Consider the following 23,147-nt stretch of genomic DNA (forward strand, 5'->3'; position numbering starts at 1 on the left):
CTTTAGCAAACCCTGGCCAGAGGCCATGCAGCTTATCACCGGGCAGCCCAACATGTCTGCAGATGCCCTGATGATGTATTTTGAGCCACTGATGACCTGGCTGGTGGATGTGAACAAGAAGAATGGGGACATTCTGGGCTGGTCTGATTACGACTGGACGCCATATGCAGGTACTCCCACCCCAGCGAGAGGGCTGAGCGCCTCTCTCCTACTGGACACATGGGAAGTGGGGGTCAGGTCTGGGGGGCTCAGTCCTGTGGGCAGATCCACTGCCTCAAACTGAATGGGCTACCACTGTTCTGTCTCCCTCCTTGGGGAGCAGGGAGTGAGGGAGAAGCTGGTACTGCCACTCTTTGTGTGCACTGTTTTCTCCTAAGCTGTCTTTACAACACCCACCCATAGCCAGAGCTGATGCCCCAAGAGTCATCCAGTTCAAAGGCGGGTGGGAATGAAGCCCTGGAGCCCCTGGAAGTGGCATCACCTCCTTAGACAAGGGCAGGGTATAGGGGTAGGGTTTCTGCAAGGGGCATCCTGGGCCAGTACAGCTGACTCTTCTCTCCGTCCACTAACCCCACCCCCACTTCTGTCTCAATCCTTCCCCAGGGTTTGGAGAGGGTGGGAAGGGGAATCCATGCATCCCCATCAGGCCAGCAACAGGCCAGAGCAGAAGTGCCTGCACCTGTGGACATGGGTGGCCAGGAGCATACTCACATTACCAGCTCCTAGCACTGCAGGCTACCTCACTTGGCTCTGGAGGGGATAATATGTTGCAAAGGCTTCTCCTGTACAGGAAGACATGTTTCTGGCAAACCCCTTAGCTACATATTTCCCAATCCTCCAGAGGCTTGTTTTAAAACATTCATTGCTCAGGTGCCCAAGCTATGTGAGGGACCCACCTGTCTGTCCTGTCCTGGGGCACGTATCTGCTCCATCCCCCAGTCAAGCACACCCTGTGTGTGACTGCCAACACCATTTGCCCTAGCCAGCTCTGACCACCGCACATGGATATACCCACCAGTCAAATGACTTCAAAAGCCCATTTCCTTCTTGCTCCTCCCTTAGCTCGAACAGAGTCTACAGTCAATTTTCTGGGGATGTCTCTGGATCGCAATCAAGCCACTGCTGGCCAGTGGGTCCTGCTTGTCCTGGGACTGGTCCTGCTTCTGTCCACCATTGTCCTTGGAGTCAAATGCTACTCTGCAAGGCGGCGGGCCTACAAATCTGGCTCAGAAATGGAACTGAAATAATAGTGATTCACCTTCCCATTTCACTGCTGTGTGTGCCAGGTGCATGTGTGTCTGTACACATGCGTGAGTACAGGCCTAATGTATGTATGTGTGCAAAGGGTATGTGTGTGCAGTGTGTACACATTAGCCTGCAGCCTGTGTGTGTGTGTGCGCGCACACAAGGGCCTGGTGTGTGCATGCAAAGTTCATATGGGTACCTGTGTGAGCCTACTGTGTGTGTGTGTATGGCCTATGCACTTACATGAGCCTTACATATATGAGTGTGTGCATGTATGTGTGTGTGCTTGCGAGAAAGAGAGAGAGAGTTCTGCATTATACAAAGTGTGTGTGTGTGTGTGTGTGTGTGTGTGTGTGTGTGTGCGCGCGCACATGTGCCCACACATGGGCCTGGTTCAGGGGGAGCATGTTCACTTGCCTTATGGGCAGCTGAGGCAAGAGTGCCAACAGGTGCATAGGACTCTTTCTTCCAATCAGGTCAAAACTCTTTGACTATGCAAGAGCCAAGTGAAAGGTAATTATTTATTCATAAATGTCTGGAGTCCAGGAAGAAAATTTACTTGAGATGACAAGCAGGGTCGTGGGGCTTCAGCTCAACCTCCAGTTGATTGGCCAGTCCTAATCAATGTTGCATCAGTGAATTCCCTAATAATCTTAAAGGTGTTTGGGCCGGGGAGGGGGCTCAGGCAGGATCCCAGGCACCACCTCTGCAGCTCTGATGGTGGGGACCCAGAGGCAGTGGGGTGTGTTCAGTGCAAAGGGAGCCGTTTGCTTCCTGACAGTTTTTCTCGTCCCAGCACACCCACTGCTGACTGTTTGCTTGTATGGAAGAAAATAAAAAGTGTCATGTTTTCTCCCAGGGCCCTGTGGTTGTTATTGCTGGAGGGAAGCATGGGAGCAAACTGGGGTGCCTAGTGGCCACAGAGGTGATTACAAAAAGCTGCACATAATGCAATAAAGCCAAGTGTCCAGCTCGCCACACCTGTGTGCCGTACCGACAACTGTCATCTGGGACCTCCCATCTCAAGCCTTCCCTCTCATCCCTTCTATTCATGGCCCCCACCCACAGAGTAGACTTCCCCACTTCAACAATGCATTGAAGTCTGTGTCTAACTTTAACTCTAAAGTCAATAGATTGATTACTCGCATGCCTCAAGTAAAGCTGTCAGGGCCAGGGCAGCAGGCTAGCCAAAGTGCCACAAGCTGGCCTTAGTTACCTGACTTGGCCTGCTTGCCAGAACCCTGATTTACCCCCACTTGGCCCCAGCTGCCTGCTGGGTGTGTCACCCAGCCTACTTTGAGCAGCCACCCTTTCAGTGCCTAGCAGGTTGCTCAACAGAACAGGTACCTTTTTGTCTAGCCTGGGGCTGCTGACTTCCTGTTTCTGATTTCCTTGGTTGGTTCCTTGTTTCTTGTGCCCTGGGTCCTGTTTCCTGACTTCATCTGGGTGCCTGCCTGCCTGTTCCTGGACCCAGACTGCACTCCAGTGCTCCCAGGATGCCTAGCCAGCTTCTTCACCCCGCTCTGGTTCGTGTTCCATGTCCTTCAAGCTCCTGACTTGTGGCTTAGCTAGGTGATCACATCCATCCTGATCCCATATAGTTGTAACAGCCTTCTCCAGATCCCCTGGCTAGTGATGCAGGCCTGGATCCCTGCCCCCATTCCTGACACCCGCTTCTTTGCCTATGGTTTTACCCAGGGGGACCGCCTATGTCCCAGTCCCTTACAGAATTCGGCCTCATGACTCACTTGCTGCTAATCCCCTGACTTGCAGTTCTAGTCTAGACCCTTGCTTCCCTGACCTTGCCTGTTCCTGATTCCCTGGACTGGGACCTCTTACGCTCAAGCCCTTGTCACTTGCACCCATACATGTCCCTGGCAAAAGCATATGCTCATGTGCTGTGCTGAACTGGGGTTTTGTTCTTTCTCACTTCCATCCCAGAATTTCCTTCTGGGTCTTCAGCATGGGTTGGTTGTGCTGGCTCAGGGTACCTTGCCTGCCAGCCGGTGTGAAAGGGTGTGGTCTTGCAAACAGCTCCTTCCATGAATACGCTCTCCTTTCATTCTTCACGCTGAAATGCTGGAGTAGTGGGCACAACCCCACTTGTGGCAGGAACTCTGTTCCACTGTCTGTCCTTAAGGCCAAAAGAGTTATACTGAGCCCAGCCAGCCCAGCAGCCCATCCCCAGTGGCTGCAAGCAGTGGCTGCTTTAGAGGAAATGTGCAAGAAGTAGGGTGTGTATAGAGTGGCCCTTCCCCTGTCAGACCCCTCCATCACCAGTACCTAAAACATTCCATAAGTTAACACCATGCGCCCTCCACCCCCTAATTTGAAAAAGACCTAGATGGCTTGAAGCAGGAAAACTTAGCCTGGAGTCATCCATGGTAAGTCATTGTGAAGTGACATGGTGCTTCACAAAACATGGGAGAGATGGGGGGGCTGCCCCCTGCCAGCTGTACACTGCACTTGGGAGTGGCCCCCACATCCCTATGCCAGGGATTACAATTGGCCAGCACTCTGCATGCCCTCTGCACAAGTGTGAAGGAGTCTTTGCAATCCTGTTCACTGCACCCTCGTGATGCCATTTACATGAGTGCAAAGCAGGTGCGGAGGGTGTTTCACCCACCCTCAAGCAGGAACTAATATCAACAATCCCATTAAGGGCAGGGCAAGAGCATGTGGGGCCTGTTGCTCCTTCCCTCTAAGGGCCCAGGCCAATCCAGTAGGTGTGAAAGGTAGCTGGGCTCTCAAGGAGAAGGCATGTCCATCATCATCTCTGAGACACTGCAAGGCAGAAGTGCAGTGCTCCCTGCTCCACCATATTCAGCTGCAGCTGGGCCTGAGCCGACTGAACAGACTTTCTGTCCTGCAGGAATTTCCTTGGGTTCTGAATCAGAATGAAAAGACAGTGTTTCCCAGGAAATGGGAAGTCCAAAAATCTTCAGTTCAGTGCCACTGTGCCAGTGAACTGTCAGTTCCTCTCCAGCCATATTAAACAACCCTAATATGGACCATTTGACATCCTAGATGGACAAAACATAATGGACAGCGCATGGCCAATGCTGGAAAGCAGAAGGGGACCGAACCCAAGGGAGGAGGTCAAAGGGTGAGGTCTTCACTGCAGTGAAACAGGAGGCTTGGCTGTTAAGGGAATGAGAAGGTTGTCTTGGCTTATTCTAACGCTCCCAGGTGAAAATGTTAGTGAAGCTGAAGTGCTGGTTGTGGCAAAGCAGCATGTCCTGAAGAGTGCTGCTCTGCCAGCGTTCTGGGCCACATGCCAATGGTGAATGTCTGATGGGCATGGGCACATCCCACATCTGTGCTGGGGAGTGTCCACTGAACCTCGTGGGCCCTTCCAGCCTTAGGACCCTGCTGGTCTAATGAAGCCACCAAGAAATTCCAGGGCAGGGTGGCGGTATGAGGTGGGGCTGGCAGGGTTTGGTGGCCAGGTCAGTGGATTGGTACCCTGTGCTCTGCTTCAGGTTTACAGCAACCCATATGCCATATGTTTATGTAAGCTTGGGATGGGCTTTGGAGTCAGCAATCAGTTCCAGGCCCCCTGATCTTTCCTTCCTCCAACCACTGATTATCTTTGGATCAGCCAAGCTGGGGCTTTTCTCCCTGCCTTTCTTCTGTTTCTGTAAATAAGACTGGTATTTGTTCTGCAGTGATTAGGTGCAAAACTAATCCCAGGCCAGGGATTATTGCAGCCTTAAAGAGCCAAGATCTTCAACAGCCCCCAGTGTTAGGGGATCGAGAGCAGAGGGAGGCTGGGACCAGGAAATGGAATAACAACCTCACACCCTTCCAATGCATCTTCCCTCTGGGGATCTCTAAGCACTGCTCAGACAGGGAAATGGTCAGGCTGTGGTTGAGCCAAGAATCCTTTTCCTTTCCTCTCTGCCAAGCACAGGGAACACTGTTTGCATGCATGGGGCTGCCAGTCATAGGAGACCAACTGTTTTCACAGTGCAAAGAATCACCCTCCGCTGCCTCAGAGCACAGCACAGGGCAGTCTCCATTTCCCCATCAGATGGTCACCAGTTTAAAGGGAAGGCTCAGACCTTTAGTACCATAATTGTTTGCTTCCCATTACTGGAGCCTTTACAGTTTCCCCTTCTCAGCAGATGTGGCATTATTGGCATCTTGGGTAGCTCACGCAATCTCAGGCATTATCCTGCGTTACCCCATGAAGAGGCCCACGCCACCCTCTGCACTGGACATGCCACACTCCTCAAGGCCTGGTTAGTCAGCTCTTAATCCTGACGGCTGGGACTCTGAAATGCCTGGAAACCCTGAGGATTAAGCAAACAATTATTTTCAGGAATCTGTTGATTAACAGCTCCAGGAAGAGCCGAGTAGCCCGACTGCCACCATATGGCCGTTTTAATGCACAAATGATGGTTGCAGCAAAGTGGTGCCCTTAGGGTGTATCACAAAGCAGCATCGCAGTGCATTCTTCCAGGACAGAGGAAGTGCCTGAAGTGCAGCCCCATGACAGGCTGTGACACGCGAGAGTTGTTCACCAAGTCATGTGATAGTGCAGACCATGCAAAAGCGCAGGCATTGCAACTCCTTGTGACAGCTCTGCAGCAGGCAGGCAGGATACAAATGTGGTCTGGATCACACAGGCTGCTCATAGCCACATTTTTCATGGAAGTTCCAGCCAGGCTCTGGGGGAAGGGAGATGGAGGAGGAATATTGTTAAAGCCATCTCTGACCAATGGAGTGTAGAGCCCCTCTCTCTACCCAAGCACAGAGGAACTTTCCTATTCATGTCTGTTACCAGACCAGCAGAGCTCAGGGTGCCTGTCTCTGCATCACCTCAGCCTGGGGGAATGAGATGGCAAATCATGGGTCAGGAGCGGACAGGGGAGAGATTGCGCTGGTCACCCTGCCCCAATTACACTACTGTGGCCACCAGCAAGATTCCCCCATGAAATCCACAGCTGTTAGGGGCACCAGCCCAGGTGCCCAGACAGAAGGGAGGAGGCAGCCTTGATCTGTACAGGCCAGCTCTGAATCCAGCTCTGTTAGCAGCTGCCACCTGAGCTGACTGTCCTTGAGACTCTGCAGAGTGCTAAGCTTGTGAGAGGGCTTTGAAAAGGAAGGCTGTAGCAGCGTGAAGGCAGAGTTTGCTTATAGCACAGCCCGGAGATCAATGAAAATGCAGTGTCTGGGGCAAGGCTGAGACATGCCCATGATGGACTTCTGGGTCTGTCTCACCTCTTCTGGGCAGCAGAGGGTGCCATTCTCCCTTTCCCTGTATCTGCTGAGGTCTTATCCCTCTGGGGGAGAAACTGGTATTTGCAGGTAGAGTTCAAGAATGAAAAGGTCAGAAAGACTGAGTGCCACAATGTACCCAATGTTGCCTCTCAAGATCAGGGAGCACTGAGTGACACCCAGAGTCCAAGGATACTGCTCTGGCTTTGGAAGGGCTCCATGTGCAAGGAAACCTTGAAAGAGCTGCCAGGATGCCACCGTGCCAGCCTGTTTCCACAGGGTTGGTTGGCAGCAGGGCAATGCCAAGGACACGTCCTGGGGAGGTGGCACAGGCTGCAGGACAGTATCTCAGGCACCTCTGGCCCTGGCTCCATGTGAAGGGGGAAGTGTTTGCCCCATTCCACCTCAGTAAGGTGTGATGAGCCCTCCCAGGCAAAGCCCAACTGCTTTGGCCTCTGCACCTTTCTGGTGGTGCAGGAGGGGATGAAGATTTATCCTCCACCCCAAAGCCCTGCACCCTGTGCCAAAGCCCCTGGGCCCTGCACCAGTGTGATGCAGCTGCCAGTCCCAGGCATTGGTACTGCATAATTCCTTCCCTCAACCTTGGAGCAGCTACCCCTAAGCCAGCAGGTTAGCGACAGCCCAGCCTGCTTTTTTTCCCAGGCCAAGGATGTTCTATTCTTGGGCTGCATTGAGAGCCCCGGCCCCTTTGCCAAAGCAGAGCTGGGGCGGGGGGTGCAGGGATAGGAGGCGGGGATGTGCAGCCTGCATTCCTCACATTCTATCACCCCACAGGGACAAGGAGCTCATGGAAAAATGCTGCTGGCATGGCCAGAAACAGCAGCTCTTCAGGATGAGTCACACCAGGGGGGAGAGGCACCCAAGGGGGGGGGCAAATGCTTCACAGCTGCTCTCAGCAGAAATAGGGAGTTGGTTTTGCTAAATCAGGGGCTGCTTCACAACTCAGAACAGCTGGAAGCCAAATGCTGCAGCCAAGTTCAGGTGTGCCCACTTCCACATGGCCAGAGGCTGGATGTGGGAGTGAGGACTGAGCCTTGGACTAGGGGCATTCACTGGGGCCTTTTCAGTCCCTTTATGCCCCAGGGCCAGGTACAGGAGCTTCTCCAGAGCATAGTACTGGATGGCTGCGCTCAAGAGAAAAGAGAAGGAGAGTCAGGCCCTAGAGATGGGGCCAGATGTATGTGTTAAGTTGTGGGACTTACCCTTAGCTTCCCTGCAAAAGGACACACCATTGGGAGCACCTGGGATTGGAAACTCATAATGTGCAGATGGAAGTGGGGACGTTGGCATCCCTGCTCTTTCAGACAGGGCACAGGAGCCATAGGTGTAACTGTGTAGTCATTAGATATCTCCACTTTTCCCTCCCAGTTTCCTGCCCTGCCTTTGTCCACAGTGTTCAGGTATTCAGGGTCCTAAAGGGCTGGCATGAAGGCCTAGTTCCTAGGCCAGTTTGCAAGCCCCACCTTTTGAGGGGTGTGCCTTTCTGCTTGGTGCAAGGAAGCAGGGGAAAAAAAGGAACCCTTTGGGGCCAGTGAGCAATTAACAGGCCAGCTTTCAGGTGAGTTTTCTAGATAAGGTATGCTTGGAAGAAGAGCAGTAAGAGAGAAAGCAGATTAAGAGGCACAGGGAAATGGCTGGAGGCCACTGCAATGCCAGAGCCATTGCCATTGCCTCTGCTTGCACCTGTGAGGTTTCTGTCCAGGCAGAACCACTCACTGTCAAGGCTTCCACCCAGGTCCAGGTTTGGCACTGTGGGAATTGTGGTTTGCAGGTTCCTTTCAGTGATGGCCAGGTCGGGGAGTGCCTGCGGTGTGAGCGGTGTCTCCTGGTGATGTCTCTCAGGGAACAGGAAAGAGAACTACAGGAGGAGGTGGCAAGGCTCTGAAGCAACCTCTGTCATGAGTTTATTGATTCGATACTGGAAGAGACCTCCAGGACTCTGGATAAAGAACTGCCAGAGGCAGCGCTTGAGAAGAGAGAGGACATGGATGCCCAAGAGGGTGGAAGCTGGACACTTGTGACTTCTGATAGCAAGCAGAGCTCTTCACCTCCACCTGCTATCATTCATCTGAAGAACAGCTATGCAGCCCTAGCAGCAAAGAGGGAGGAGCACGTTCTATTGGTGGAGGAAGACAGGCCAGGCCTCACCAAGGTGGGCAGGATTGAGACGACTGCCACCAAGAAGAAGCGACAGGTGGTGGTGATCGGAGACTCCCTTCTGCAGGGAGCGGAGGGAGCCATCTGCCAACCTGACTTGGTGTATCAGGAAGTCTGCTGCTTGCCTAGAGCCTGCATCCGAGATGTCACAGAGGGACTACCAAGACTCATCCCGCCCTCTAACAGTATGCCTCATACTGTTCCTCCATGTGGGTACCAATGATACTGCTAGGGTAGAGCATATCAAAAGTGACTACCGGGCTGCAAGGGTGAGGGGGTCTGAGGCTTAGGTTGTGTTTTTGTTGATCCTTTCAGTCAAGGGAAAAGGCCCGGGAGGAGGCAATAGGGGAGGTGCTCTCACACTTCCTGAGAAATCAAGGCAATCAACTAGATACCTCAGGTGCCTGTACATGAATGCACAGAGCCTGGAAACCAAACAGGAAGAACTGGAAGTCCTCACACAGTCAAGGAACTATGACATGACTGGAATAACAGAGCCTTGTTGGGATAGCTCTCATGACTGGAGCACTGTCAAGGATGGGTACAAACTGTTCAGGAAGGACAGGTGGGGGAGAAGGGGAGGAGGAGTTGCACTTTATGTAAAAGAGCTGTATTGTTGCTCAGAGTTCCAGTATGAAACTGGAGATTAACCCAGAGACTTTTGACAGGCCTGAGTCAGAGGAGAGAGCAACAAGGGTGATGTCATGGTGGGAGTCTGCTATAGACTACCAAACCAAGAGGATATGGTGGATGAGGCTTTCTTCAAACAGCTAGCAGAAGTTTCCTCATCACACTCCCTGATTCTCATGTGGGACTTCAATCACCCTGACATCTGCTAGGAAGGCAACACAGCAGTGCACAGGCAATCCAGGAAATTTGTGGAGAATGTTGGGGACAACGTTCTGGTGCAAGTGTTGGAGTAGCCAACTAGGGGCTGTGCTCTTTTTGATCTGCTGCTCACAAACAGGAAATAATTGGTGGGGAATGTAGTAGTGGATGGCAACCTGGACAGCAGTGACTATGAGACAGTGTAGTTCAGGATCCTGAGTAAAGGAAGGATGGAGAGCAGCAGAGTAAAGACCCTGGACTTCAGAAAAGCAGACTTCAGCTCACTCAGGGAACTCATGGGCAGGAGACCAGCTTGGCTTAGCAGGGAATTCTTCAGTAAACCAAATCACAAAAACGAATCTTATAAGTGGAAACTTGGACAAATACTAGAGAAGAATATAAGAGCATTGCTCAGGCTTGCAGGGATGAAGTTGGAAAGGCCAAAGCACAACTGGAGTTGCAGCCAGCAAGGGATGTGAAGGGTAACAAGAAGGGTTTCTACAAGTATGTCAGTAGCAAAAGGAAGATCAGGGAAAGTGTGGGTCCCTTACTGAATGGGGGAGGCAACCTTGTGACAGAGGATGCAGAAAAGGCTGAAGGACTCAGAGCCTATTTCACCTCAGTCTTCACAGGCAAGGTCAGCTGCCAGACTACTGCACCGGGCAGCACAGTTTGGGGAAAGGTGAGCATCCAACAGCGGCAAAAGAAAAGGTCAGGGACTATTTAAAAAAGCTGAACATGTACAAGTCCATGGGGCTGGATGGAATGCACCCAAGGTCGCTGAGGGAGTTAGCTGATGTGATAGTGGAGCCACTGGCCATCATTGAAAACTCATGGCTATCAAGAGAGGTCCCAGATGACTGAAAAAGGGCAAACGTAGTGCTTATATTTAAGAAATGGAAAAAGGAGGATCCAAGGAACTACAGACCAGTCAGCCTCACCCCAGTCCCTGGAAAAATCATGGGGCAGATCCTCAAGCAATCTATATCCAAGTACTTGGAGGAGAAGAAGGTGATTAGGACAGTCGGCATGGATTCACCAAGGACAACTCATGCCTGACCAACCCAATTGCCTTTTATGATGAGATAACTGGCTCTGTGGATGCAGGGAAGCCAGTGGATGTAGTATATCTTGATTTTAGCAAGGCTTTTGATACAGTCTCCCACAATGTTCTCACAGGCAAGCTAAGGAAGTACACGTTGGATGAATGGACTGTAAGGTGGACAGAAAACTGGCTGAAGCATAAGGCCCAGAGGGTAATAATCAATGGCTCAATGTCTAGTTGGCAGCCAGGATCAAGTGGAGTGCCCCAGGGGTCAGTCCTGGGGCTGGTTTTGTTCAATGTCTTCATCAATGACCTGGAAGATGGCACAGAGTGTACCCTCAGCAAGTTTGCAGATGACACCAAGCTGGGGGAAGTAATAGATATGCTGGAGGGCAGAGATAGGATTCAGAGTGACCTAGACAAATTGGAGGATTGGGCCAAAAGAAATATCATGAGGTTCAAGAAAGATAAGTGCGAAGTCTTGCACTTAAGACAGAACAATCCCATGCACCGGTACAGGCTGTGGGCTGACTGGCTGGGCAACAGCTCTGCAGAAAAGGACCTGGGGGTTACAGTGGACAATAAGCTGAATATGAACCAGCAGTGTGCCCTTGTTGCCAAGCAGGCTAATGGCATACTGGGCTGCATTGGTAGGCGTATTGCCAGTAGGTCCAGGGAATTGATTATTCCCTTTTACTCAGCACCAGTGAGGCCACTTCTGGAGTACTGTGTTCAGTTTTGGGCCCCCACTACAAAAAGGATGTGGACAAATTGGAGATAGTCCAGTGGGGGGGCAACAGAAATGGTGTGGGGGCTGGGGCACCTGACATATGAGGACAGGCTGAGGGAACTAGACTTATTTAGTCTAGAAAAGAGAAGATGGAGAGGGGATTTCATAGCAGCCTTCAACTACCTGAAGGGGAGTTCAAAAAAGGATGACCTACACTGTTCTCAGCGGTGGCAAATGACAGAACGAGGATCAAGGGTCTCAAGTTATAGCAAGGGAAGTTTAGGTTAGATATTAGGAAGAATTTTCTCATTAGGAGTTAGTAAAGCACTGGAACAGGTTACCCAGGGAGGTTGTGGAATCTCCATCCTTGGAGGTTTAAGACCTGGCTAGACAAAGCTTTGCCTGGGATGATCTAGTTGGGGCTGGTCCTGCTTTGAGCAGGGGGTTGGACTAAATGATCTCCTGAGGTCCGTTCCAACCCTCATTTTCTAGGATTCTATGATTTTAAGGCCAGTATGCACTAGCTTAGCCACAGAGGAACAGGAGACATGCTGGCAGGATGGCAATGCTAAATGAGACACCCTGACTCCCTTGTACCAAGCACAGAGCTGTCTGCAGCTGTCAGACATTGTCTAGCCTGCCCATCTGGGAGGGCTGTCTCAGCCAAGCCCTGCTTTTGGGAAAAGCTCAACAGCAAAGTTGTGGTGACAGCTGAGGGGTGACCTCTCAAAGACACATAGCAGCTGCACCAACAGAGGCCTCCCATTATAGCTCTTGCTGAGCTGGCTCTCTCACAATGGGTAGCCAGCCCCCAGCCTTCAAGAAGTGATGGGGCATTAGTTTCTCAGACCAGGACTCCTCCAGGGATTCCCTATTTACTGCATCCCTAAGGAGTCTTTCACATTGCTTCTCATCAGCAATTTTTCTGGTTGTAAGACCAGTTCCCAGCTATAGCATAGAGCAAACACAGGAAGCTGGATGCTGAGCCCAGGGACAGTCTGGGGTAGTGGAGCTGAGGACTGCTTAGGCCCCAATGACTATAAAATCCTACCTCCAGCGAAAGGAGAGGAACAGCATGGGGAAGAAGGGAACAGGGCAGTGACCCCAGTGGTATTAATTTCCAGTGCCCTCACATTCACTTTCATGCAGTTGAATCTCAGGACTGCCAGACAGAAGCTGTGGGAGGAGAGATGTCTCTAGGAAGCACATAAGCCCTATCTGCATCAGGACATTTGCACTGGGATGGCCCTCTTAGCTCTGAGGGGAGCTCATGCCCTTCACACCTCCCAGGGTCCAGGGAGCACAGAGCTGGCCTCAAGGCACTGGTGTTTTCCCTCCCCTTGTCCATTCCTCTTGTGTAGAGCAGACCTAGATCATGGTGTCTCAATGCTGTGCACATGTAGCACTCCCAAGGTTCTCCTCACTGTTCAGACAGACAAGTGTGGTATTTTGTACTGGGACTTGGGCTGAACAATAAACAGAAGAAGTCATAGGCGACTGGTAGGGAGGGGGGGGGGGGGGGGTTCGCGCCCCCCCCTGACGCGGCTGCCCCTGCCGCCAACACCAGTGGCAGCTTCTGCAGGTGCTTGCCAGCCTCATTCCCACTGCCAGCAGCTTCTGCAGGTGCTTGCCAGCCCTGTCCCTCCTGCCAAAGCTGCCAGTGGCTTCTGCAGGTGCTTGCCAGCCCCATTCCTACAGGTATCAGCTCCGTCCCCACCACTGACGCCAGCTTCTGCGGTGCTCACCAGCTCCATCCCCACTGCCAATGCTGGCTTCTGTGGGTGCTCACCAGCTGCATCTGCACTGCCGATGCCAATGCCCACCATTGATGCTGCCACCAGCTTCTGCGGGTCTCCCCCCAGACTCAGGAGGCACCAGTCACCCTTGGAAGAAGTTGTCCCACTCTGTGAGAGAAGAGTTTTGAGGGGTTTGGGGTTTTGTGTTTAGATTGGGAGGATGTATATTTATTTGTGATGTGTGCATGTGTGCATGTATGTATGTATGTGTTTATATTTATATGTGTGTGTGCTTTTGTGTTTTGTATATGATGTGTGTGCATGTGTTTGAGAGTGTGCCTATGTGTGCGTGCTTTGTGTCTGATGTACATGCATCAGTGTACAGTATGTCCATGGTTTGTATTTCTATCTGATGCATGTGTGTTTTGCATAAATTATGTGTGTATTTATATGAGATATCTGTATTGGTTGTGTACTTGAGCGCTTATATCTGATATGAGTGTAGTTCCAACACAATATTGAGAGTGCTTTGTGTTGCATGCATACATACACATGTGCCTATATACGTGCAGTGTTTCTGACTAACATCTGGTGTTTTCTGTGGTGGATCTGTGTGCCTGTGTGTCTTGTTATGCTTGTGTCTAATGCATGCATAGCTGTGTGTCTGAGTTTGTGCATGCTTTGGGAATTTGAGATATGGTGGTGTGTATATATGTATGTGTAATATATGAATGTGTGTGTGTGTGTGTGTGTGTGTGTGTGTGTGTGTGGATGACTAGTCAGTTGATGCAAATCCCAAGTAAAATCTTTGCCAACAAATTGAATTTACCCTGGGGCAACTGAGCACAGAATCAGAACTGCCAGTCCTTCCTACAGAATAGCACATTTGGGAGTGCTGAAAACACTGAAGTCTGCTCTGGATTCAAGAGCCATTAATCAGCTTAACACTCCTTCGCCTGACGCTGTCAATTGCACACTCCATCACAGACGAACATACCACAAGACAGTTTAAAAAAAAAGAAGCTCTTGTCTCTATAAGAGGTTTTGAAGTCACTTCCAACAAAGCTGTTCGCACAGGTAACCTTGAACTCCAGCACCATGAACTCCCATTTATATTTCATTAAAAGTTCCTGCTCTGTGTCCTTGTACACAATGGAAAAAGAAAAAGAAAATTGCTTTAGACTGAAAAGCAATTCAGTCTGTGATGCCTGACAGCAACACTCCTCATGCCTCAGCAGAACAAATCATTGTTTTTCAACCAACCAAATACGTTCTCTGCACACCTCTGCCCCTACTGTCCTCTGGCAGGACCCTTCTCCAGGATGCACAATGACTGCTAGCCTCCAGGCACTAACTCAATATCAACATTAAACAACACCCCCACTAATCACATTTAACATACCAGAGCATTTTGTGAGATTTTTGCAGGAATGTTGCTAGAACAGGAGCCTGGGAGATTTCTGGCTTCTGCTCCAAGCCGTCACTGACTCACTGCCTGACCTTTTACCGTTAATGTCACCAGTCAGTGCCTCAGCTATCCCAACTGTTAAATGAAGACAAAGATGTTGCACAAGGATTTTAGGAAGCTCTATTCATTGCTGTTTGTAATGTGTTTTGAGATTGTTGCATGAAAGGGGCCAGAAGGTGCAAAGTATCTTTGCACTTAGTACCTGTAGAAGAGCCAGACCTCTGAGGCCAGCCATGGTACCCCCTAGCAGTCTTACTTAACCTGCTTAATCTCCTCTGGCCTCTCAGGATATCACCCTGCTATCTTGCCTGCCATGCTATGATGGCAAAATTAGGGCAACTGCCCTCAAAGACCAATGTGAGCTTTCCAAACACAGTCCCTTACCCAGGGGGCTCCAACCCCCTCTAAAATGCTGTCCCTCTTGTGTAGGGCTCCAACCACCTCTGGAATTAACTGTACCAGCCTACTGGCTCCGGCTGTCCTACACTGGGCCCTACTGGCCCCACTTATGGCCCTCCAGACTGTAATCACCTTAAAGACTTTAATTATGTCCCTTTAAAAGTGGGGTCCCTGAAACAGTTTCCCATGTATGAATACATACCTGCCTGAAAAGTGACAAGTTTGTAGACACATGCTCACCACATCCACTGATCAAGCTGGACAGCACTAGCGCGTGGAGGGTAAAATCCATCTTTCCCACAACCACGTTGTTTATCACTCCAGCTCCTGCCAAAAAGCTGTTCAGTCAAAACACCTGGGCACTTTCCACATGAGCCAGATTGTGCTGAGGGAACACCTGGCTAATGTGGATAGTGGGGGAACCAAAAGGGTAACAGACACCAAACACCCTGGGGAGAAGGTCCCAAGCAGGGTAAAGCTCTGAATGAGACTCCTGCTACTGAGGGCTAGGAACTAGATCCATGGCAGAGACGCCTCTTCTAAGAAATTAGTGCCTCAAGCCTGGTCTAACAGTATCTAATGACAAGAGCCAGACAGCCAGGGGTGCAGAGCGGAAGCATGTGGTGAAAAGCAATTGAGAGCTCCAAGACAGGACCTGATGTACAAAGGGGGGCATGTCTACGAGTGTGCTTTAATGTGCAGTAGCCTGTTTTATTGTGCATTAAAGCTTCACATAAAAAAAAACCAGGCAATTATGCTAATGTGCAGTAAAATAGCTTACTGTGCATTAAGCATCACTTAAAAACTGTATACATTGGTTACTGCACATTAAGGCAGCCTAATGCACATTTCTTTAGTACCTCACACTGGAGGTGTTAAATTATAATGCACGTCACAAAAAACACATTTATACACATGTAGATGTGCCCAGGGACTGATGGCCAATACTAAGGGCCAAGGTTACTAACCAGAGATGCACAGGGCCTAGAGTGCAAGTAGGCCCAGGGGTTCTGGATCAGAATGCAGGGAGTCACAAGAGGGCCAGGGACCTGCTGCATAGGAGACAAGAGGCAACCACTCAAGGAAATGGGGCACCTTCTATAGTAATAGGGTTGGCCAGGAACTGAGGCTGAGATGGTACAAATGGCTATGCCTGAGAGTAAGTGCTGTAGGATCAAGACAGAAAAAAAAAAACAATGGCAAAGTGCTGAAGATAAACCTAGGGTCCTGATTCTCAGTTGCACCAGCTCTAACTACTAAGCAGTATTTCCCTCCTAGCAAATGGAAGACAACCCTGGAGTTCTGACTCCCAGCCATGTCCTTTCTTCCTAGATCAGACTCCCAGGAGTCCAGAATCTTATGCACCCCTGCTTTATTATATAATTTTCCCTCCTAGAAAATGGAGGAGAACCCAGGAGTTTGGGTTCCCAACCCCTTTGCTGACAGCAAGGCATGACGTCTCCTTCCACAGCCATTCCTCACGGCAGTCATTCACCGCTCTCACATGGGGCTATGCCTTCTATGAGGTGGACATTACTGTGCCTTGCTCTCATTTCCAACACAAGTCTGACATCATTCCCTCCCCCCACCATTCCCTCACTCCCAACAGCGGGCCAAGGCTCCCCTCTGACTAATGGCCTCCTTCCTCATGAAAGATGAGTTCATCTGCTGCACATTAAGGACACTGTCTCCCTGGTATCAATCACACTGCTCAACAGCCTGCACCATGCTCCATCAACAGTCCCAAGACACTCATCACTCACCTGGCAGAGGGGGCTACCCCTCTGGGTATTCACAGATGCTGTGTTCAGGGGGAAACCTTTCTCAGGCAGGAAAGGCAAAACAAGCCGGGTCCCCTTGTCTGACTGCCAGCTGAGTTCTCCTTCACTTTTCATCCCCTGTCCCAGCAGTCTTCCTCCAATGCAACTACTCCTGGTTTACACCAGAGTGAATGTAAAGTCAGACCCTGGCTTCAGTTCACTGTGGGGAGCCAGTTTAGCCCATTGGCTAAAATGCCTCCATACAAAAGACTGCAGGGAAGATATAGGATTAATTTAAAGGCAGCCCACAGATCAAAATATGAGGCTTGTGCCTTTTTGGGGTGGGGGGGCTTCAGAATAGAGGCAAGAGACCAGAAAGCAGCTTTACTTGCTAGTTAATGTGAAAAGGCCTTCTCTCCTTCTTGACTTTACACTAGAAATTTAGGTTTCATTACCTAGGAGAATTCCTATGATGGCCAGAGACCTAAAGGCATCAGAGTGGCAAGAAGAGCAGAAGCTGAGCGATGGAGGTGAGGAACATTTTTATTAATGTTAGAGTCGGTCTTACAAATGGCCAGGATTTCCTGGGAAAACACCCACATTTCTTTTATTTTCAAATTATTTTTTCTGAAAATGTTCCACTTTACATGCAAATGCAGCAATTTTCATTTTGCTGAGAATTGAATTCCAGAGGAATTTTGTTTTTTAAGTTTTTTGCCTCCTGCTTTTTTCCCTTTTTCATCTTTGGTGCCTCTTTTCCTAGACTGCCTGGTGACGAGAGCATTTGGTTTGGATGCAGGTGACCCAGGTTCAGCTCCCAGCTCTGGCACTGGCTTCCCAGTAGCCCTGGGCAGGATTGACTATAACTGAACCATTCCTGGTAGATATCTGCCCAACTTCTAATGATGGCAATTGCCCAGCCGCCTGAGGTGATCTATTCCAGTAGTTCAATATCCCTACACTTCAAAAGTTTTTTCCCCCCAATATCCATCTATATATCTCCCTTGTTGCAATTTAAGCCCATTACTTCTTGACCTATACCTAGCGGACATAAAGAACAGCTTATAACTTTCTTCTTTGCAGTAACCTTTTATATTTGTGTAGCCTGTTATCACATCTCCTCACAACCTTCTTTTCTCTGTACTAACCAAACCCATTTCTTTCAATCTTTTCTTCAGTCATTCAGCTTCCCCTTGCAGAAATGAGGATAATAATATTGCTCTTTTTGAAAAACCTCTTTGAGAACTGCTCATGATAAACCCTGTAAAAGCTAAATATTGTTATTATTACTATTTACCATTACATTTACCAGTGGAAAAGTAGATGAAAAGGGGAAGAAAGAAACACCACCACCCATTTTTCCCACTGCTTCTGTGATGAAAAGTTTCTGTGAAAATGTTTGTGTGGTAAAAAAAACCAAAACATTTTTCAGCAATTCGCCCCACTCAAAATCTGACAAAAAAATCCACCCATTCTAAAAGTCATTTATTTCATATTCTGGAGAAAGATTGTCTTTCTGAAGGGATAAGCATCAGCTGAGCTTGTGAACTTCACACTTGTGATATTCCCCAAAGGCTGTCCACTAAACCAGGAGAGCCTACATTTAAAAGAACCCCTCAAATTCTCAATTTTAAAAAACTAAAAAATATATATTTGTTTCATATATATATGAAAACAAAACAACACTTTTAAAATAGCATCAAAGAAACTCTGCAACCCTCATGGTACAGTTTAGAAAAGGTGTATGTTCAGTTTTTGAATATTATTTGGCAGGTCACCTTGAAAAGGAAAGTATCTTTAAAAAAAAACAAAAAAAAAAACACACACACAACAACAACAACAAAACAAAACCAACTTCCTTAACAGCGTCCAAACAATGAAATGCCATCTCAAACCTAGATCCAATAGGCAAGTGACTGAAAACCACAATCAGCTGACTGCTTGTGGGCTGATGTGAAACTATTTGTTAGGTCTCTCCTTAAATCATAGCAGACTTCAAGAGATCCTTGGGGTTTCATCATGTTATAGTGCTCTTGTCTCCTAAAGGGCCATGAGTTTGAGCCCTAGTAGAACCAGCAGTTCAAATGCAGATGAATAAATGGTCAAGCCCCAATTACTTCCAGCCGGGGCCTAAATGCTTTAGAAAATTGCTCTGTCTTAAATAGTCCCTCATCTCTGCTGGTGCCCTCCTTAGCAGTCATAGTAGTGAGCACTGACTGACTGGACCCTGACCATGCCATTCACCCTGAAGAGATGGGGTCCAGACAGGAGGGAGTTCTCTTGGCTGATCACTATTGGAAATCATAGTCTGATGCTGCTTAGACAGGGTGGGTTGTGTTGGGAGAGCAGGGATCACCCCTTAGAATTCCCAATATCCACATAGCTAGGGTTTTTGGCAATGGGGAAGGAATTTCTGTTTCATCCCCATTGGATGAGCATGCATTTCCCAGGAGAGTGTAGCCCTGATGAGAGATGTCTGAGGACCTTGGTGACACCCTTGTAGGGCTTGTCTCTATCCAATATCTGCCTTACTTTAACCAGATTGGTGTAGTTCAAGATGTCCCATGTCCTGCTTGTAGATGTGGTTATAGTGGTGGAAGTGTGCTTGTACTACTAAAGCTGTTCTCACACAGGAAAGAAAAAAAAAACAGAAGGCCCATTCACACCAGTGGCAGTACCCCCACACTACAGCACAAAAGCAGTAGAAAGCATCACATCCTTAACCAATGCTACTTTGTGGTGCAAAATCTGTGAGGACCAGGCTTCAGAGTGGCCAAGGATTGAAAGGGGCATAAGGGATAGATTGTCTCCACCTCATCCTCCCTGCCCTGTCTTGAGCTTCTACAGTTAGGGGAAGCCGCGACTGCCATTGCTGTGACTGAGCCTTGCTGTTGATGGAGTCTGTGACAAAGCTCTGGGGACTGCAGTGGATGCCATGTCCATGCAGCCAAGCTGTTGATCCGGTTTCCGTCTGCCGTGCTCCCTTGTCACATCCACAAAGCAACATTTAAAAAATTATGCAATTAATCAACAAGACTCCTGATTAATCAGAGGCCTAGTGTCCTCACATGCGTATGCACATTGGCTTGAACAGATAATCCCTAAAACTCACATAACCATCTGCATCTCAACCTGCTTGCTGGCAAGTAGTCATGTGGGACAGTGGCCTTTCATGGGCATTGCTTGGAGTACATAATCAGACTGGATACTGGGCAGGGAGCCTCTGAGGGGAAGCTTTGTTTGGCCCCGGGTGCAGAAGCAGGTGCTGCTTCTAAGTGCATCTTTACTTCACTCAGGAAAAGAATTGTACTACACACAAACATTTGCATATTGAATAACAATATCACTTACCACTTTCCCTCTTTAGATCTCAACACTGTCCACAAAGGCAGGTAAATATTATCCTCTGCTGACAGATGGTAAAGCTGTGGCACCAAGCAGAGAAGTGACCTTGCCCAATGTCAAACTGCTGGTCAGTGGCAGAGCTGGGGATATTTCCCAGGTCTCCTGACTTCTCACTCCAAGAAAGAAATGGTTTCTACTCTATATTCATCCTTTTAAAAAAATACTTGACAAACAAAGCATCACTCACAGAACACATGGAAAGAATCATCCCTGAAGGGCCAGGTGCATGGCATTATAACAGAGCTAGTGTGAGGATGAGACATGGTTTTTAAACAGATGAAACTGTTTTCTCCATGCTCTGGCACAAATCCCCCTTCCCTCTACCAGTGGATTATCTTCCCAGTTTCTGAAGCAAAAAATAAATTCTCCTTTGGGCTGATAACAAGCCTGATCATCATCAGCCCAAACCAGAAGAAGCTACGTCAGATAAATCCTCAGGATCAAAAGGTACAAGCTCCTGAAAATTAAGTTATTTAGGGCTATAAACTGCTGGAATCCAGCACACAGCTGAGGGATGACTTGAGAATTTTGAAGGGACTGACCACCTCTTCACTAGCATAACATTACCGCTGTGTTCATGCACATGCTTATTCCTCAGAGGATAAGGACCCCTGGGTACATACAATATGTCAGAATTCCCAAGCTTTACATCTGACAATATAGGTCAACAATTTCTGAAGTGAGGATTGATGCTTTTCAGGGTGTCTTGTTTGCTGATTATATAGTCGTCACATGCTAGCCATTCAAAATCAGAAGTTACACTTAAAAATTCTGGCCCTAGCTTCAGACTTAATGGCTATTGCTCTTGACCATTTAAATACATGTAATCATGCTGAATTGCCCCTCCACCATATTACTTTGTTCAACAACTATCACAGCTGCCTGCTATGTTGCAACACCTAACCTATATACAGTGTGGACTATCACACTCTGCAAAATGCAAATATTTTACTTCCTGCTTTCATTATTTGAAATCCTCAGATGCTCTTTGTTACCTGACAGACTCCCCCCACCCAAACTAAACACTGTTCTTAGTGTATCAATGTTTGCAGCCACACACAGCTTTCTATTCATTGATTATGTTGAGATACTAGACCTCCATTGATAATACAGAGGATTTAGTTCCCAAAGAAAATGAAGCTTGTCTTCTACATGTGATTTCCCCTCTCCAGAACCACAGACGGAAAGGAAGGAAGGTAAGGAAAGACCCAGAACCTCAGACATATTCAGGCACTTGACTACCAACAGGAGCTTTGCCTTGACAAATTTCTGCTGAAAAGAAGAAAGGAATCTTGGAGAGAAAGAGAGAGAGGAAAAAAGGAGAACAAAAGAAAAGGGAAGCAAAGACAAAATTACAAAAGGCTCCAGCCATTATAGCTAATTGAAATATTTCCATGTCTTTGACTGGAACAGGAGGTCACAAGTCCCACTTCTAGACACTTACGATTTTGGACAAAATCTACCCATGATTTTAATACTTAAGCCATGCCCTGACTCTGGGTGGTATTTAACCTGGGTTCAAGTGTCTATATTGGAGTCTTGGACTGTTATCTCTTTGGGCCAGGGGTTGACTCTCAGTTACATGTGTGGAGCTCTGCGTGTGCACTCATGAAACATCACTGCCCATTCTCATATCCATGCTTCAGGAAAGAGGCTGACAAATTGGAAAGGAGTCACAAAAGAGCCATGAGAGTGGTGATGAAAGAGCTGAGAAATATACCTCATTATGAGGGAGTCCAGGAGGTCAATCAACTGAACTCATTAAAATTAAGATTAAGGGCTAACTTGAGCATAGTCTGTAAGTGCCTACCTGGAAATGAAGGGTGCTTATGCCCGAAAGCTTGCTAAGAAGAATTTTTCCAACTATTTAGGTTGCTCTAATAAAAGATATCAGATTTACCCAAAGAACCTTGTCTACCTGGGAACAGAATTTTGATAGCAGAGGACTCTTTAATTCAGCAGACACAGGCAGGACAAGAACTACAGGCTGGAAGTGCAAGTCAGATGAGTTAAAACTAGAAATACAGCACTGTGTTTAATTCTGAGGGTAATTTGCTGCCAGGACAACTGAGCAAAGGCTGTCATGCATTCTCCCTGGCTAGAAGTTTTTAAATCTTTAACACTGGGATGTATTTCTAAGAGCTGGGCTGTACCTTAGCTCCAGTGACTAAGAAGTAACTGAAAGAGGTCTAATGGTCCACTTAATGCAGGAGTTTGGAGGACCTAAGGAAAACCAGCCTTTCTGCTAATCCACAAGGGTCTTGATCTTTGGCTGGTACCTCTACCTCAGGGGTGAGCAAAATGCAGCCCATGGGCCAGATGTGGCCCACCAAGCCATTCTATCCAGCCTGCAGGGCCCCTAAAAAATTTAGAAAATTAATATTGATCTGCCCCTGGCTGCCTAGCTGGGAGCCCTCAATGACTTGCCAAAACTCAGTAAGCGGCCCCCCGCCCGAAATAATTGCCTGCCTCTGCTCTACCTGCTACCTCCCTCCTCCTCATCATCATCAGAAAAAAATAGACTTAAAATTTGAGGATGAATAAACCCAATCAGTCTTCACTGGGTGTTCTGGTGATATATGATTACTTTTATTAGGTATACAACATGTTGCTCTTCTTATTTTCTGTTTCTTCCAGAAATCTTCCCTTGAGGACGGGGAACATGTAAAGGGCAAGTGCAGGTTGCTCATGCTATAAAGATGGGGAAACCAACGCAGAGAGAAGGTCAGTGATCATCACCCATTGTATTGGGGAGAAACAGCCCAGAGGAGCTCTCTCTCTCAGGCACTCTTCTCACTCCCACAGCTATTAAACTGCATCCATGTAATATAGAGCAGCACATCCTCAATAAATCACAGTAAATCATGGCCGAGGCAGTGTGGAAAGTAGGCTGGAGAAGATAATGAGTTTTTCACTTTCTCTTCAACGATGGAACAAGTTTGCTCTGCCGAGGGAAGGTCAGATTTCATGGGTGAAGGAGATAAAAGCAGCCAGGGCTCCCAGCTCTCACTCCTTCCCTGAGCCCTTGCTCTCACCAGGTAGACCCCTGGCCCACGTCAAAACTAGCCTGCAGAGACTGGGGCAAAAGCCTGGTGTGTCCTCGCCTGCGTGTGTGCGTGTAAGAGGGAAA

The 23,147-nt window shown here is 48.5% G+C and overlaps 1 protein-coding gene and 1 long non-coding RNA gene across 2 annotated transcripts in view; one reads left to right on the top strand and one right to left on the bottom strand.

The window, feature by feature from the left end:
- ACE (angiotensin I converting enzyme) overlaps positions 1 to 2,381 on the top strand; it is a 58,518-nt gene extending 56,137 nt beyond the window's left edge. Inside the window, 2 exon segments of the mRNA XM_014516985.2 lie at positions 1 to 170; positions 1,063 to 2,381. The exon segment at positions 1 to 170 is cut by the window's left edge and continues 14 nt beyond it. Coding sequence (XP_014372471.2) covers positions 1 to 170; positions 1,063 to 1,247 — 355 coding nt within the window. The 3' untranslated portion in view covers positions 1,248 to 2,381.
- A 20,202-nt stretch (positions 2,382 to 22,583) lies between these two features.
- LOC112549257 overlaps positions 22,584 to 23,147 on the bottom strand; it is a 2,985-nt gene continuing 2,421 nt past the window's right edge. The window contains exon 3 of the long non-coding RNA XR_003092634.1: positions 22,584 to 22,708. This is a non-coding gene — a long non-coding RNA (uncharacterized LOC112549257). The remainder of the gene's footprint in view (positions 22,709 to 23,147) is intronic.

The sequence above is a fragment of the Alligator sinensis genome, unplaced genomic scaffold (assembly GCF_000455745.1).
Source record: "Alligator sinensis unplaced genomic scaffold, ASM45574v1 scaffold444_1, whole genome shotgun sequence".
Classification (NCBI taxonomy): Eukaryota; Metazoa; Chordata; order Crocodylia; family Alligatoridae; genus Alligator; species Alligator sinensis.